The 16,105-nt window shown below is 37.1% G+C and overlaps 1 protein-coding gene across 1 annotated transcript in view; it reads right to left on the bottom strand.

Moving 5' to 3' along the window:
- The window catches only part of Atg14 (autophagy related 14), a 74,196-nt gene that overhangs the window by 38,257 nt on the left and 19,834 nt on the right, over positions 1 to 16,105 (bottom strand). Inside the window, exons 2-3 of the mRNA XM_013521995.1 lie at positions 2,624 to 2,686; positions 1,177 to 1,219 (exon numbers count right to left, since the gene is read on the bottom strand). Coding sequence (XP_013377449.1) covers positions 1,177 to 1,219; positions 2,624 to 2,686 — 106 coding nt within the window. The remainder of the gene's footprint in view (positions 1 to 1,176; positions 1,220 to 2,623; positions 2,687 to 16,105) is intronic.

The following is a 16,105-nucleotide window of genomic DNA, read 5'->3' as shown; positions in this document are numbered from 1 at the left end:
GAATCATACTGTATTTTTAAATTAAAATATATCTTGGACATACTTCCTAATACATGTAGACTGATAATATTTTAAATTTCTTAAATACTTTTTAACTGCACAGTAATTATATATATTTATGCAGTTCAGTGTGATATGTCAATACGAATACAAAGACTATGTTCTTTTTAACAGTACCACAGCCCTCATCTCCTCCTGACCAATGGACATTCATCTTCCTCACCCATAAACCTCTGCAACCACATGTATTTTCTCAGGAGGAAAACTGCTGGGTATACTACATGTGTTTTTTAAAGCAACCACCTCAGAAACAACTATGACCATTATCCCCAAACTGTCTCCAAATAGAATGTGTTGACGGATACTGCAACCAACAGGGAATAAAAGTGTTGTCAACCAAACTTGTTATTTTCCTGTATTATATTCATTTTCTCACTTAATTCTGTTAGGGGTTCATAATACACAGAACGTTTTAACTTTTATGTCATCTGCCCAAGTGCTTTCTTCTGTGGCTTATACAGGTCATTCCCAAGATTCTATAAATATTCTCCTATACTTTCCTTTAATATCTGTCTGAGGGGGAGGAGGGAACAGGAAGGAGACATAAAAAGAAGATATGCCATGTCCATGTACCAACTACCCGTAATGAATGTAGATCAGCATGTACTGCAAACAGGCACTAATAAAAATAAATATATCTTTTTAAGTTTTTATTTAATCATTAACCTTTCTATAATGTATTTATTATGAATAATTTTGCTAAAAGGATGGCCCATTGCTTTTGTAATTCTATATCAATACCAAATTTATAATTATTCTTTATGATGGCTCCAAAATTAATCGCCTGTGCCCTAGTTTTGGTGTCTAAGAGAAATATCTGAAAAAGCTGCACTACTAATCTATTTAAATGAAGGACTATCAAAGTGATCATTTTTCTTTGAGATAGAGTCTCACTCTGTAGTGCAGGCCAGCCTTAAGTTCTATATAGCCCAGACTGGCCTCAAACTTGTGGTGATCCTCCTGCCTTAGCCTCTGATGTGCTGGGATTACAGGTGTACACCACCACACTTGGTTATCAAAAATAAATTTAAATTCAAATGATTTAAGCACTACCAACTTAAAGGCATGTAGCATCAAATATAAAGAATATAATAATAAATACTTCTTAGAACTTACCAATTGATCTGTTATCCATTTTCCTTCCATAGCTTTTAATACTCTAGGGGGGAAAGTACACAGACAATAAGCTCTTCAAACTAATAAAATTTTGTGAAAATCAACTTTTTAAAGTACTTAGAAACAGCTGGCCAAGGGACTTGCCATGACAAGTGTTTTCTCAATTCCTCTCTCTACAATTACTCAGTCCCTTCCCTTTGCACTGCTGATACTGCCCAGAGCCTTCATACACATCCACAGCGTTGACCTTTGACCAAGGCCTGGCCTTGTCCTCAGAACTCCCTCAGCCACAGTTCATGTGAGCTACACAAGAACTCAAAGTCTAAGATAGTGTGGTTAGCGCCCCCAAGAAATGGGACAGAGCAGCACCTCTGAAAATGTATCCTATGGAACACGGAACGTTTTATAGAATAAAGTGTTCTATGGGGAGAAAAGTTTCTGTGACTGAGTCAGCTACAGAAACAGTTGAGTTAAACAAATTCAAGTTTCTCTAAAGCAGAATTTCAGGAGACCTAATCTACTCATGAATGTGTCTGTCAGACACGGCAGACCCTCCTAAAACTTCAGACCCTACTTTAGGATTCCATAAGACACCAGCTGTTCTCGCCAGCAGAGGACAGACGGTGGAAGGAAAGCACTGAGGCAGGCAATCTGTGCACCACGGCCAGAAAGGCGAACTCCCAGTCTATCTGCAGAAAGTGACTGGGGTCAGTGTGGAGCAGAAAGTTCTGCAGGACAATTCTCAAACACAGGGGCTGATTCATCAAGTGCTCATTAGCAACTCCGATTCTCAGGCTGCAGCCCAGACCTGAGTAAAGAGTGGGTAAAGAACAATTGCAAGATGCTGCGCTTTTCAGCATTGCTTTCGTTAGTGGATTTGGATACAGCTATCTGCAGACCACGCTGTGCAAAACTGACACAGAAGGGGAAAGGTAAATCAAGGTAGGAAGGTCCTATTGGGGCCGCCAGTGCTAATTTCAATCTAATCAGGCCCACTGTTGTGGGACCATTTGCCAAGCAATGCCCAGGCAGCAGCCCTTATTACACTCAGCAAGTTCCTGCTGCCTACCAGGCCCTAGGTCTGAATCTAGCACTTTCTGAAACCTGATACTCTCTCCTGTGGCACTTCTCCCAGAAGCACTCCTTTCCCACACTCAGGCAAGACTACGGCTAAATTCAGTGTGTTACCAATCCATGCACAGCAGTACCTCAGTTCACGAGCTTAATTTGTCCCACGATTCTTGTTGTGAACTGAATCAAATTTCCCTGTAAGATTCAATGTCACCCAATGCGAACTTCCCAAATGGAAGCAAATTTTTGCTGAATGCGCTTACAAAAAGAAGTGTTTTGGATCCTTGGCACTGCTGTACTGTATTTGCATACCACGACAATGAATTAAACCAAGTTGTGTCAGATAGCCTCCACGAATTAAAAACCAAAAACTCACTCTTTCTGAAATTCTTCTTGCTTGCTCTTAAGTCGGCTTAACCTTTCCTTCTTGTCAATAAACCTGTAAGAAAATAATACAATGTTTTATTTAGATGTTCATTTTTCTCAGTCCCATAAGATTAGACAAGCTCCTAAAAGCTGATCACACCTCACCATCCAGAAGTAAACACACATCTTTTCAGTGAGATACACACAACTGCTTACCAATGAGTATTTTAAAACTAAATTCCAATCTTCACCTTTAAAAGCCTTTCCGAGGCTTCTAAAATGTTTGCACATTCTCCCCAACCACAGATTAAATTATTTTCCAAAGCATGCACATCAGAACACCAAAGTGAATTTGGATTCAAGGTGACTGAAGCTTTTGTTACAAAAATAATTTTAGTGCCAGGTGTGGTGCAGCACACCTGTAATCCCAGCTCTTGGGAGGCTGAAGCAGGAGCATTGCCATGAGTTTGAGGCCAGCCTATACTACACAGTGAGCTCAAGGCCAGCCTGATCTACATAGCAAGACCCTGTCTAAAAAAAAAAAAAAAAGAAGAACCCCAAAAATTTAATTACGGAACTTAATTTAATCCTCCCCCATAAATTAAGTCCTTGTTATTTTTGAAGTACTATATTTGTCATTAAAAATTGCTAGTCATTGTAACTAACAAGTTACTCAATAAAAGATTTCAAAAGGAAGGAATATAAAAGTGCTGTTAATTTTCTGGATGTCTTCTAACCTTTTCATCCTTATTTTCTTCTTGCTAATTTATTTTGGGTTTAATTTGTCTTGTTTTCAGTTTAATGTGGCAACCTACATTACTGATTTTAAGCGTCTCTTTCTCAAAAGTTTAATTTACTTATTTAAACTAGTATCAAGAAACCTTAAAAATTATTCTTATTAATGGGCCACCATAGGATGTTTCCATACATGTATGCCTTATAAACGCTTAAAACAGGTTAACCGTATCTCCACAAACATCAGTTCTTTATGGAAAAGCATTTGGGGTCCTTTCATCCAGGCTGTGAAATACACCACACGCTACTGCTGCCCACAGTTACTCCGCTGTGCAACAGCACATCAGAGCTTCTCAGCCTCACTGCACGCAGGACCCACCCATCAACCTTTTCCCCTCCCTCCCTGGCTTCTGACAACCACCATTCTCTTCTACTCTACTTCCTGTCATCTCCTGCTTTTAAAGATTCCTCATTTAACTCTGAATCTGGCTTATTTTGCTTCTCTTCAGTTCTACCCATTTTCCCAAAACAACAGGGCTCTGCTCTTTATGGCTAACACTCCACTGTGACCTATTTCCATGTTTTCTTTACCCACTCATCTGTTGAAGGGCACCCAGAGCTTATCTATTTGACCTGCACAGCAAGAAATGTGGATTTGCAGGCGTCCCTACACTATGCTGACAAATTCTTTCAGGATATAGTGACGAGTGTTACAGCTGAATGAAGAGGAATCTCTATGCAGGGTTTCTTAGGAATCTATGTTCCAATTTCCATGGTGGTTGCAGTAGTTTACATCCCCACCAACAATATAGAAGGGTTTCTTTCTCTTACATTCTCAAGAATATTTATGTATGTATGTATGTTTTGTTTGTTTGATTTGTGGGGTTTTCTTTGGGGGGTAGGGCAACAGCTTCACTCTGTAATTCAGGCTGGCCGTGAACTCACTATGTAGCCTCAAACTCATGGAGATCCTCCTGCTTCAGTCTACCGAGTGCTGCGATTACACGTATGCACCACCACACCTGGCTCTATGTATAGCCAATCTGACTGGGGTGACACAGAATCTCAATGTAGCTTTGATTTGCATTTCCCTAATTACTGAAGATGTTAAAAATTGTTTTATATATGTATCAGCTCTTTGTACTTCTGTTGAGACTGTCTATTCATTTGTCCTTTAATTTGTTGGCTAGGTTATTTGTTGAGGTTTGTGTGCATGTAAGTGTGTCTTAAATTTTCTGAGTCCTTTATATATTTTTCAATATTAATCTTCTATTAAAAAAAAACTAGCTTGCAAAGATTTTCTTTCATCTTGTAGGCTGTCTCAACAGAGTATTTCCTCTGTTGTGCAGAAGCTTTTTATCTGATGTAGACTCATTTGTTAATTCTTGATCTTATTTCTTGTGCTGTTTGAGTCTTATTCAGGAAGTCTTTCAAGGGGACAAAAATAATGACCCAAGGAATAAGGATAGGAAAGGAAGAAGTGACATTATCATTATTCACAGATGACATGATACTCTACATAGGAGACCTCAAAAACTCCACCAAAAGGCTTATAGATTTAATAACCAAATTCAGTAGTATAGCTGGATACAAAGTCAACACTCAGAAATCAAAAGCATTCCTGTACACAAACAACAAACAGACTGAGAGAGAAATTAGGGAAATGACACTTTCACAATAACATCTATAAAAAGTAAATACTTAGGAATCAATCTAACAATGGAAGTAAAAGATCCATGAGGTAAAAATTACAGTACTCTGAAAAAAGGGATCATAGAGGACTTCATAAAACGGAAAGATACTCCTTGCTCATGGAGAGGAAGAACCAACATTGTGAAAATGGCCATGCTCCCAAAATTGTCACACAGATTCAATGCAATCCCAATTAAAATACCATTAGCATACATCACAGATCTAGAGAATACATTCCTAAAATGCATCTGGAACCAGAAGAGGCCTAGAATAGCAAAAGCAATCTTGGGAAACAAAGGAAAGGCAGGAGGCCTCAGAATCCCTGACTTGGAAGTTACATTACAAAGCTACTGTGATAAAATCATTACGGTACTGGAAAAAAAAAAAAAAAAAAAAAAACAGACCTGAAGATCAATGGAACAGATTAGAAAATGCAGACACAACTACAAACACACTCAGCCACCTTATCTTTGACAAAGGGTTCACTGGAAGAAAGATGGCCTCTTTAATAAATGGTGCTGGAAAAACTGGCTTTCCACGTGCTGAAGACTAAAACTAGATACATGTCTATCATCACGCACAGAACTAAAGTCAACATGGATCAAAGATCTAAATATTAAAACAGAAATATTACATCTATTGGAAGAGAAAGTAGGTAGAAATCTTGAAGACATAGGGGTAGACAGAGAGTTCATGAATAAAAACAACACTGCATGGGAAATACTTCAAAGAATCAAGAACTGGAATCTTATCTGATTGAAAAGTTTTTGCACATCAAAAGCAATTACCAACAGAGTAAAAAGAAAACCCATGAATTAGGAAAAAGTTTTAAGTTTAAAAAGTTTTAAAAGTTTAGCCAAGTGTCCCTCAGATAAAGCACTTCTATCCATGTAAAGAATTTTTAAAAATCAGGCCCCCAAAATTCAAAGACCGAATCCAAAAATGGGCATCTGAGATGAATACTCACTTCTCAGATGAAGAAATACTAATGGAAAACAAATATATGAAAAAATGTTCAATATTTTTATTGGTCATTCAAGAAATGCAAATTAAGACAACACTGAGATCCCATCTCACCCCAGAAAGAATGGCTATCATCAAGAAATCAACCAATAACAAATGCTGGCGGGGCTGTATGGAAAAAAGGAACCCTTCTTCACTGCTGGTGGGAGAGTAGATTGGTGAAACCACTGTGGAAATCAGTTTGGAGATTCCTCAGTAAACTAGGATTAGAGGTCCTACTTAACCCAGCTATTCCCTTTCTGGGTATTTTCCCAGAAGAATTAGAAACATCATACCACAGCAAGGTATGTGCACCCATGTTTATAGCAGCACAATTTGTCACAGCTAAATCTTGGAAACAACCCAAATGCCCATCAACTGAGGAACAGATAAAAAAGATGTGGTATTCTTATACAATGAAGTATTACTCAGCTATAAAAAAGATAAACTCAAGGCTTTTATAGGTAAATGGATGTAACTAGAGACCATACTCATAACTGAAATAAGTCAGACCCACATGTGTAAACATCATATTGTCTGAAAAAGTAAATAAAACCCAAAATGTACAGTAGATATTATGAAAGGGAAAGAAATTGCTCAAAGGAAAGAACAACTGGGATGAGGGGAGGGAGAAAAAGAAAGAAGGAAGGGAATACAGATAGATAGATAGACAGGATAATTGTATTGATGTCTGGTAGTTTATTGAAAGGAACAGTTAACGCTTAATTTTTTTGACCAATTTTGCACGTTTATATCTGGTAATCTGAACAACTAATTTGAAGACAAAAATATACAATATAACAACCATTGGTGAATTCCTACCATCTGCTTAGTAAAGCTCTTTATCGTTTCTAAATTTTTTATTATTTTTTATTCTCTTTAATGGTTTGATCAATCTTGCATTCTTCCATCTGGTAATCTGAGCAACTTCACTGAAGATAACAATGTGTAATATAACAACCACTGTTAATTTCTATCATTTTGTTTTGAAACCCTGTATGATTTTCATTGTTTTCTTTTGTTTTGTTTTTGTCTATGTTGTTGTTTTATTTTTTATCTTTAAAGTAAAAAAAATTTTTAAAAATTTTTTTAAAAACTTAAAAATTTTTTTAAAAAAATAATGACCCAGGGGCTGGGGATTTAGCTCAACGGCACAGCACCTGCCTGGCAAGTGCAACATCATGAGTTCAATTCCCGGTACTGGAAAAAAAAAAAAAAAAGAAAAAAATAATGACCCAAGACCATGATACCAGCTTTTGGCTACCTCTTATGAATTCCTAGCACAAATGAAAACAATTTTCAAAATTTTCAGTCTTTCCACGTAATTATTCCATAACACAACATAATTAATTATTGGTCAACTAGAAACTATGCTCAATCTAAAATTAAAAACAATTTAACAGAACCACCATGGGCCTAAAACTAATCTGGACAAAATCACCTCTCTAAAATACTATTTCTATAGCCCTCGTGTTTGTTTTCTTGGGCTTCTTTACTTTTTTATTTTAAAGGGTAAAAGAAGGATAACATAGTAAAGCGAGGCTTACCGAATTACAGACAAAGTGGTAGGAAATTATCAACGGTTGTTGTTTTACATATTGTTATCTACAATATAGTTTCGCAGGAAAACAAATAGACAAATAATAGTGAGCTACAGACAAAAGTGGTAGGTTATTATCAATGGTTGTTGTACTATACTTTGGTATCTTCAAAGTGGTTTCTAAAGAAAATAAATAGAGCTATACATGAGTGACCAATTGAATATTCATTGACTATTCTCAATGGTTGTTGTAGGAAACACATAGTAATAAACATACATTCATTTATAAAATAGCATAGGAACAATACAAACATTACAGAGTTATGGACAGATTAGTAGGAAAATATCAATGGCTGCTGTAATATATGGTGGTATCTTCAAAGTGGTTTGTCAGGAAGACAGAGGTATGCAAGAAAGATCTAACAAGTAGTTACAGCCTAAGGGTTGTGAAAAATAGTGTATTACCTCCTCACCAGTGACTCCTGTCACTGAGGTGTGACGGCTGGAAGGAAGGCCAGGATTGAAAGGAAGGACTGAGAGACTTGCACCTGTGTCTACCAACAGGCTGTTTTCTTTTTCCTCTATAGCCATGATTACCTGGGGCTCCTTCATGGAGATGACGGTCTGGCCAGGGGGAAAAGGCAGAGTATGCCCCAGGCCCCCTCATTCCTGTTGGACTAACTGGTAGGATGGGTCTGAGCTCTGGGGCCTCCGCTTCAGAAGGCAGACCCATCTCCAGTGATCACCTTTGCCTTCAGGGCATGGCCCAGGGTAGCCCTCACGTTTGAAACATACCAAATACATCTACTTCTAAATGGGAGGGGAGGGATAAATGACCAAATCATGACATCACTTTAATAGCCAATAAATGTTCCATTATATATTAAGCAAAAATGAAATCAACCATTATGTGCAATAGAATTATAAACATATATGTAACAATTACAATTTAATGAAAACTTCAGCTCCTCATTTGCACTAACCCCACTTCTACAGGCACACAGGGCCCACGGGGACAGTACAGACACTGAACATCCCATTATCTGATGGTGCTCCACTGGCAGTGCTGCAGCATCCAGGATGGTAGCAACCACATGAAACAGTACTAGACAGGGCAGTCGCTGATGCAGAATCTACATAAGCCCACAGATTCGCCAACTGACTTTATAAGGAATAGATCATCAATGTGCCTACCACGCACAGCACAGCATCCTCCAGAATCCTGAGAAATCTAACTATATATTCTTTCACAGCTGACAGTGTACTCATGGACATACCATGTTTTGTTTTGGGATTTGTTTTCTGTTTTCTGAAACAAGGCCTTGTGACACAGTCTAGGCTGGCCTTGAACTCATCCTGTAACGCAGGCTGGCTATAACTCAACCTGCACCTACCCTATCTCAGCCTCCTGAGTGCTGGGATTACTTGTTATGTGCTTCCATTTCCTTGTATCAAAAGTGAGAAATTAAGGCTTGGTATGGTACTGCATGACTGTAATCTCCGCACTTCGAAGGCAGAAGCAGGAGGATTGCAGTGAGTTCAAGGCCAGCCTGGGGTACATAGTGAGACCCAGTCTCAAAAAAAAAAAAAAAAAAAAAAGTGAGGAAACTGCTGGGCATGGTGGTGCACACCTGTAATCCCAGCATTTGGGAGGCTGAGGCAGGAGGAATACTGTGAATTTGAGGCCAGCCAGGACTACATAGCAAGACCCTGTCCCACAAAACCAAAAAAGACAGAGAAAAGCTAAAGTGGTATTTACTTCAACCTTATTGAAGTAACATGGTGATTTATGTTCTCATAATCTGAAGGAAATGACAAACTCACAAGACTATCAAGTTATGCAAAGACTTGATATGGAGAATGAAATTTTCTTCTCAGGGGCTTAAAAAGTTCTCCTTTGAGAGCTGCTGGAAAAATGCCATGCTACTGAAAGACTGTGGATCACAGGCAACTCAGTTTAGCTTCACACTGAGCTGGCTGATCCTCATGGCTGTTAGAAATAAACAATAGAAACAAACAGGAAAACCCCTTCAAAACAAATATTTGAGTGACAGTAGAAAAAATAAAAAAGCTAGCAGTTCCTATAGTATCAAATATCTCCTGAGTCACGTCATCCTTTGTGAAGGAAATTAAAACTGGGTGGTGCTAACAAAACTGAAGAGCAGATGACAGCAGAACATGGCTGGGTCAGCACACTGACTGCTCACTGCACATCATCACTCTGTGTTGCTGAAGCCACTCCTGCTTTCCCAACAGAGGCACCAAGAAAATAAGTCATTACATTTTACCCTGACTGAATGTGACCTCTTTCCCCTTAAACAGGCAGATGCAGGGAGCTGGATTCACATATTCATACTGTTTTTCAAGTCCACTTTGTCTCAAAAAGCATTTTCCATCTTTTCCCACACCAGAAAACACTGATCTACCTCATTCTTTGAAACGTAAACAGCATTTCATTGACCGGACATCACAAAAGGTACTATATATACCCTTACTGATAAATACTGCTGTGGCTTCCAAATGTTTGCTGTTTCATGAATAATATAAATGAACATCCTAGTGCACAAATCTATAATCTTTTAAGCTTCTCTATGAGATGCTATCATAAATAAAATGCTACGTCAAAGAATATGTACACATAAAAACTGTATTTAAGGAGACCCAGGACAGGTCGGCCCGGAGCACACAGACACACACACACCTTTGGTGGGTAGATGGACTGGGATCTGAGACCCAAAACAGCCTGTCCCAGGTCACAGTGTAATCAGCAAGACCAGCAACATGAAAGCATCTTGAAGCAGCAGCAAGGAGCCAGCAGTTGGGCTCTGGAGAACTTGACCAACAGAAGACCAGTCCCAGTCCCCACATCCACAGGCCAAGATCAGCTGCATACCCAGAACAATTCCCATGGTAACTAAGCTAGAGTACATAGCACATTTCTGGGATCTGACATGGACACTATCACAGAACTATCACCCAAGTGATATTGGTGATATCGACTTTATTCTCCCCTATTTGATTGGTCACCCCTTTCCTGTCTGGTTGGAAGTCATCTTGTTTTGTCTTGTATTTTGTGGTTACTTTTATTTTTGGATTTTTTCTCCTCTCCTCTCCACCTGGGGTCTACTTTTTTTCTTTCTTTTCTTCTTTTCTTCCTGTCTTTTCCATTCTCCTTTTCTTTCTTCCTCCTTTTTTTCACTGTTTAGGTTTCTTACCTATCCTTTTCATTTTCTTCTATTGATCCTCTTTCTCTTTCCTCAACTACTTTTGCTTTTTTTTTAAATACTCAGAAGAGTAAAAGAAGGATGAGAAACCACTTTGAAAATATCAATATGTAATACAACAAGCATTGCTAATTTCCTACCACTTTGTTTGTAACTCTGTATTGTCTGTACTGTTCTTTTGCTATTTTGTAAAAGGCTGTCTGTCTGTTAATGTTTTCCTTTTATTTTTAAAATAAAAAAATTAAAAAAAGAAAAACAAACAAATTTTAGCTTTCAGTGACTTTTATCTAGACTATGATGAATTTATGAAAGAGATGAATTGCTTCTCAGAAAAATCTAGGCAGGATTAATTTGTTTGAATAAATACAGAGCCTCTAAAAATGTAAAAATAAAAAACAGTAAAAGAAGGTTAACATAGTAATTGGGGGGCCTACCGAATTACAGACAGGGCTGGGGATTTAGCTCAGCGGCAAAAGCGCCTGCCTGGCAAGCGCAAGGTCATGACTTCGGTTCCCGGTACCGGAGAAAAACCGAATTACAGACAAAGTGGTAGGATAATATCAATGGTTGTTATTTTACATATTGTTATCTACAAGATAGTTTCTCAGGAAAACAAATAGACAAATAATAGTGCCTCAACTACTTTTTGAATTTAAACTTTCAAGTGAGTAAACACTGTCTCTTCCCTTTCTGATTACTCCTTCACATTCATTTTATTCTTTCCTTCTGTGTCCTTCTGTTTTCTAAAACTCAGGTGATCATCCTCTGACCTCAAGCCTTGATGATTATATTTGACCTCATTCATCACTTCATCCTGTCCCCTAGCCATCTTAACACATTCCCACCCCTGCAAAAGTGTAAAGTCACTCCACTAAAGGGAAAATCACTGCATACAAGCACATGGTATACACTTGGTTTTGTTACAGAACTTCAGATTTTGTTCCTGTTGTTCATCATTAGCATAGTTTGCCAGTCATTAAGCTGTATTTGAAACTATAGTTATTACTAACTGTACTACTTTAGCTAGGATGTCGGACATGTTATAATCAGTTTTTCTCCACTATATGATGATGCTGTGATTGTATGGGGTCATAATCATCACCACAGCCCAGGACCAAAGGATTGGGTGCTGAGCCAAATAGTAACTTTGCATCCTTTGCAAATTGGAAAGGAAGGATTCTTGGGATAGTTATAAAGAAGCACCTACATCTTGAAGATATCCCTGAAGAACACACATCCACTAGGGAAGCCTCAATACTACTGATAAAGCTATCATAAGAAATCAGCAAGAATCAACATAGAAAATAAAAGAAAAAAGAAAAAACTAGAAAAAGACTAGATGCTGAAGCAAACTGCAACCAAACTGCAACTCTACACATCAGACCCACACAGGACAAGCATGAAATCCAATGAGATAGACAAAACTGGAAGTCAAATACTGGTACTTTCTGAAATGATAGCAAGAGAAGCAAAAAAGCAAGTGAAAAAAGCTATAGAGAAAATAATCTCTCGGGTACAAAAACAAATCATACTTAAAATCAAAGATATTAGAGAAGACACAGATAAAAGATGAGCTTAGAAAAATGATAGAAACAAAAAATGCCCAACATAGGAAAGAAATGGAATCCATGAAACAGATGCAAACAGAAATCCAAGACATTAAAACCTCCACTGAATGAAGGAGAGGACAGAATATCAGACAATGAAGACAGAATTGCAGTTAGTGATCATGAAAAGAGGGATATCTTAAAAATAGCAAGAGACCATGAAAAATCAATCCAAAAGCTATAAAAATGATACAAACAATAATAACATAAGATTACTTGGGGTCAAGGTGAAAGCTGGAGACAGCACAAATGCCATTAAAAAAAAAAGAACTTTTCACAAAAATAATGGAAGAAAGCTTCCCAAGCATGAACAAAGAATGTGACATCCAAATAAAGGAAGCATATAGAACTCCAAAAAGCCAGGACCAAGATAAAACTACACCAACACATATAATAATTGAGATCCCAGAAATTCAGAACAATAACAGAATACTGAAAGCTATTAGAGAAAAGAAACAGATCAGCTATAAAAGAAGGCTCATCAGAATCATGGCAGATTTCTCAACACAAACCCTCAAGAACAGCTTATAGTCTCTCAATTTCTGAAACAAAACAACTTCCAATCCAGATTATCTTTCAAAACTATCTTTTAAAATAGAGGGAAAAAGTAGGGAATCAACAGCACAAGAATAACGTGACAAAGATAAGCCAATACATATCAGTTATAACTATCAAGGTAAATGGCTTCAGTTTACCAAAAGAAACAGACCGGCAGAATGGATCAAGAAAAAAGATCGAACAATATGCTGTATATAAGAAACACATTTAACTCAAAAAGAAATTCACAAACTGAAAATCAAAGGATGCAAAACAATACTCCATGTAACAGCAATCAGGAAAAAAACAGGGGTAGCTACAGTGTTTGCAGACAATGTAAACTTCAAACCAAGAATGATCAAAAGATATAAATAAGGTCACTACATACTTATTAGAGGAAAACTTCAAGAGGAAGAGATAACAACCATAATTATGAAGACAATGAAAAATCAAATATTATGAATAGACATGAAAAATCAAATAAGCAATAACACAATTGTAATGGGAGACTTCAATACCCCATTGTCACAAAGAGGTAGGTAAATTAGACAAAAATCAGCAAAGAAATAAAAGAACTGAACCAAACCTGTGAACAAATGGACTTAGTAGATTTTTTCCAAGTGTTCCACCCAACATCACAATACACATTCTTCTCAGCTGCACATGGGATGTTTTTTAAAATTAACCATGTACTAGCCCACAGAACATGCCTAAGTAAATACAAAGCAAATGAAATTATCCCATACAGATTATCTGGCCACAGTGCAATGAAATTGGACATTAATGGCAAAAAACCCACAAAAACTCCATAAACACATGGAAATTAAATAATACCCTCCTAAACAACCAATGGGTTCAGATGAAGTTAAAGAAGAAAAACAACATCTACAACTAAAGCAGAAAGCAGATACAACATACTGGAACTTATGGAACACAATGAATGCAGTCCCAAGAGGAAAATTTACAGCAGTGAATTCTCACATCAGGAAAACAAAACAAGAACAAATAATCTAATGTTGCACCTCAAGCTTCTAAAAAAAGAACAAGACAAGCCCAAAGCCCATACAAGGGAGGAAACTATAAGATCAGAGCAGAAATTAACATAAAGGAGACTAATAAAATAATAGAATTAATGAATCAAAGAGTTAGTTCTTTGGAAGAATAAATAAAACTGATGAACCTTTAGGCAACTTTATCATAAAAAAGTAAAGAGAAAAAACAAATTCATGCAATGGGGAAGGAAAAGAGTGAAATCTCTACACAGCCTATAGAAATTCAGATCATCAATACCTACTACAAAAATCTTTACTTGCATAGATTGGAAAACACAGAAGAAATGGACAGATTCATAGATATGTATGAATTACCAAACCTAAATTGTGAAGATATAAAAATTTCAAGTAACCCAGTATCAGTTAATGAGATTGAACATGTAATTAAAAACTTACTAACAAAGAAAAGTCCAGGTCCTGATGGATTCACTGCTGAATTCTACAAGAAATTCACAGATTTAATGCCAACACTCCTCAAACTCTCCCCTAACTCACTCCTGATACCAAAACCAGAGAGAGATACAGTCAAAAAAGAGAACTATAGGCCAATCTCCCTAATGAACATAGATACTAAAATTCTCAATAAGATACTAGCAAACAGAATGCAGCAAATCATAAAGATTATACATCATGACCAAGGGGGATTCATCTCAGTAATGCAGGGATGCTTCCACGTATGCGAATCAACACCATATGAACAGAGTGAAAGACAAAAAACCACATGATTATCTCAATAGATGCAGAAAGAGCTTTGACAAAGTCTAACACTCATTTATGATAAAAACCGTACAGAAAATCAAAATACATGATCTGTAGCTCAACCTGATAAAAGCCATCTATGACAAACCAATAGTCAACATCACACTAAATGGACAAAAACTGGAAGCTTCAACTCTAAAATCAGGAAAAAGACAAGGATGTTCACTTATCACCACTCCTACTCAATGTAGTTCTGTAAACATTAGCCAGAGCATTTAGACAAACAAGGGAAATAAAAGAAATAAGGACAGAAAAGGAAAAAGTTAAATTACCATTATTTGCCAATGATGTGACACTCTACATAGAAGATCCACCAAACTCCACCAAGAGTTCTAGATTGAATAACCAAATTCAATAGTGTAGCTGAAAACAAGTTAGCACTCAAAAATCAACAGCATTCCTGTACACAAACAACAAACTCACTGAGAGAGAAATTAGGGAAACCATACCCTTCACAATAGCATCCAAAAAAATGGAACACTTAGGAATAAATCTTACAAAGGAAGTAAAAGATCTACACACTGAAAATTACAATACTCTGAAAAAGGAGATTTAAGAGCACATTAGAAAATGGAAAGACATTCCTTGCTCATGGATAGGAAAAATCAACATAGGGAACATGGTCATACTCCCAAAATTGTTCCACAAATTTAATGCAATCCTGATCAAAACATCATTAGCATACCTCACAGAACTAGAAAAAATATTCATAAAATTCATTTGGCACCATAAACGACCTAGAGTAGCAAAAGCAATTCTGGGCAACAAAGACAAGGCAGGGCGCATCACAATCCCAGACTTGAAATTATACTACAAAGCTACTGTGATAAAATCAGCATGAGAATGGAAAAAAAAAAAAAACAGACCTAAGGATCAGTGGAACAGATTAGAAGATGCAGACACAACTACAAACACACTCAGCTACTTTATCTTTGACAAAGGGACCAAACATGTTCACTAGAAGAAAGATAGCCTCTTTAATAAATGGGGCTGGAAAAACTGGCTATCTACATGCCAAAGACTAAAATTAGGTCCTGTCTATGACCATGCACTAAAGTCAAAATAGATCAAAGATCCAAATATTAAAACAGAAACACTGAATGTACTGGACAAAAATTAGGTAGAAATACTGAAGACATAGCTGTCAATAAACAGTTTATGAACAAAGCCCAAAATGCAGAGGAAAATATCCCACTCATATTATCTGACCACAGTGCAATGAAATTGGAAATTAACAACAAAAGGAACTCCAAAAACTCCATAAACACTTGGAAATTAAACAACAACCACCTGACCAACCAATGGGTCACAGAATAAATTAAAGAGGAAATTGAAAAATACCTA

The sequence above is a fragment of the Chinchilla lanigera genome, unplaced genomic scaffold (genome assembly GCF_000276665.1).
Source record: "Chinchilla lanigera isolate Chin_1 unplaced genomic scaffold, ChiLan1.0 scaffold00065, whole genome shotgun sequence".
Taxonomy (NCBI): Eukaryota; Metazoa; Chordata; class Mammalia; order Rodentia; family Chinchillidae; genus Chinchilla; species Chinchilla lanigera.
The sequence above is the reverse complement of the archived record's forward strand: the minus strand, read 5'-3'. Positions and strand labels throughout refer to the sequence as shown.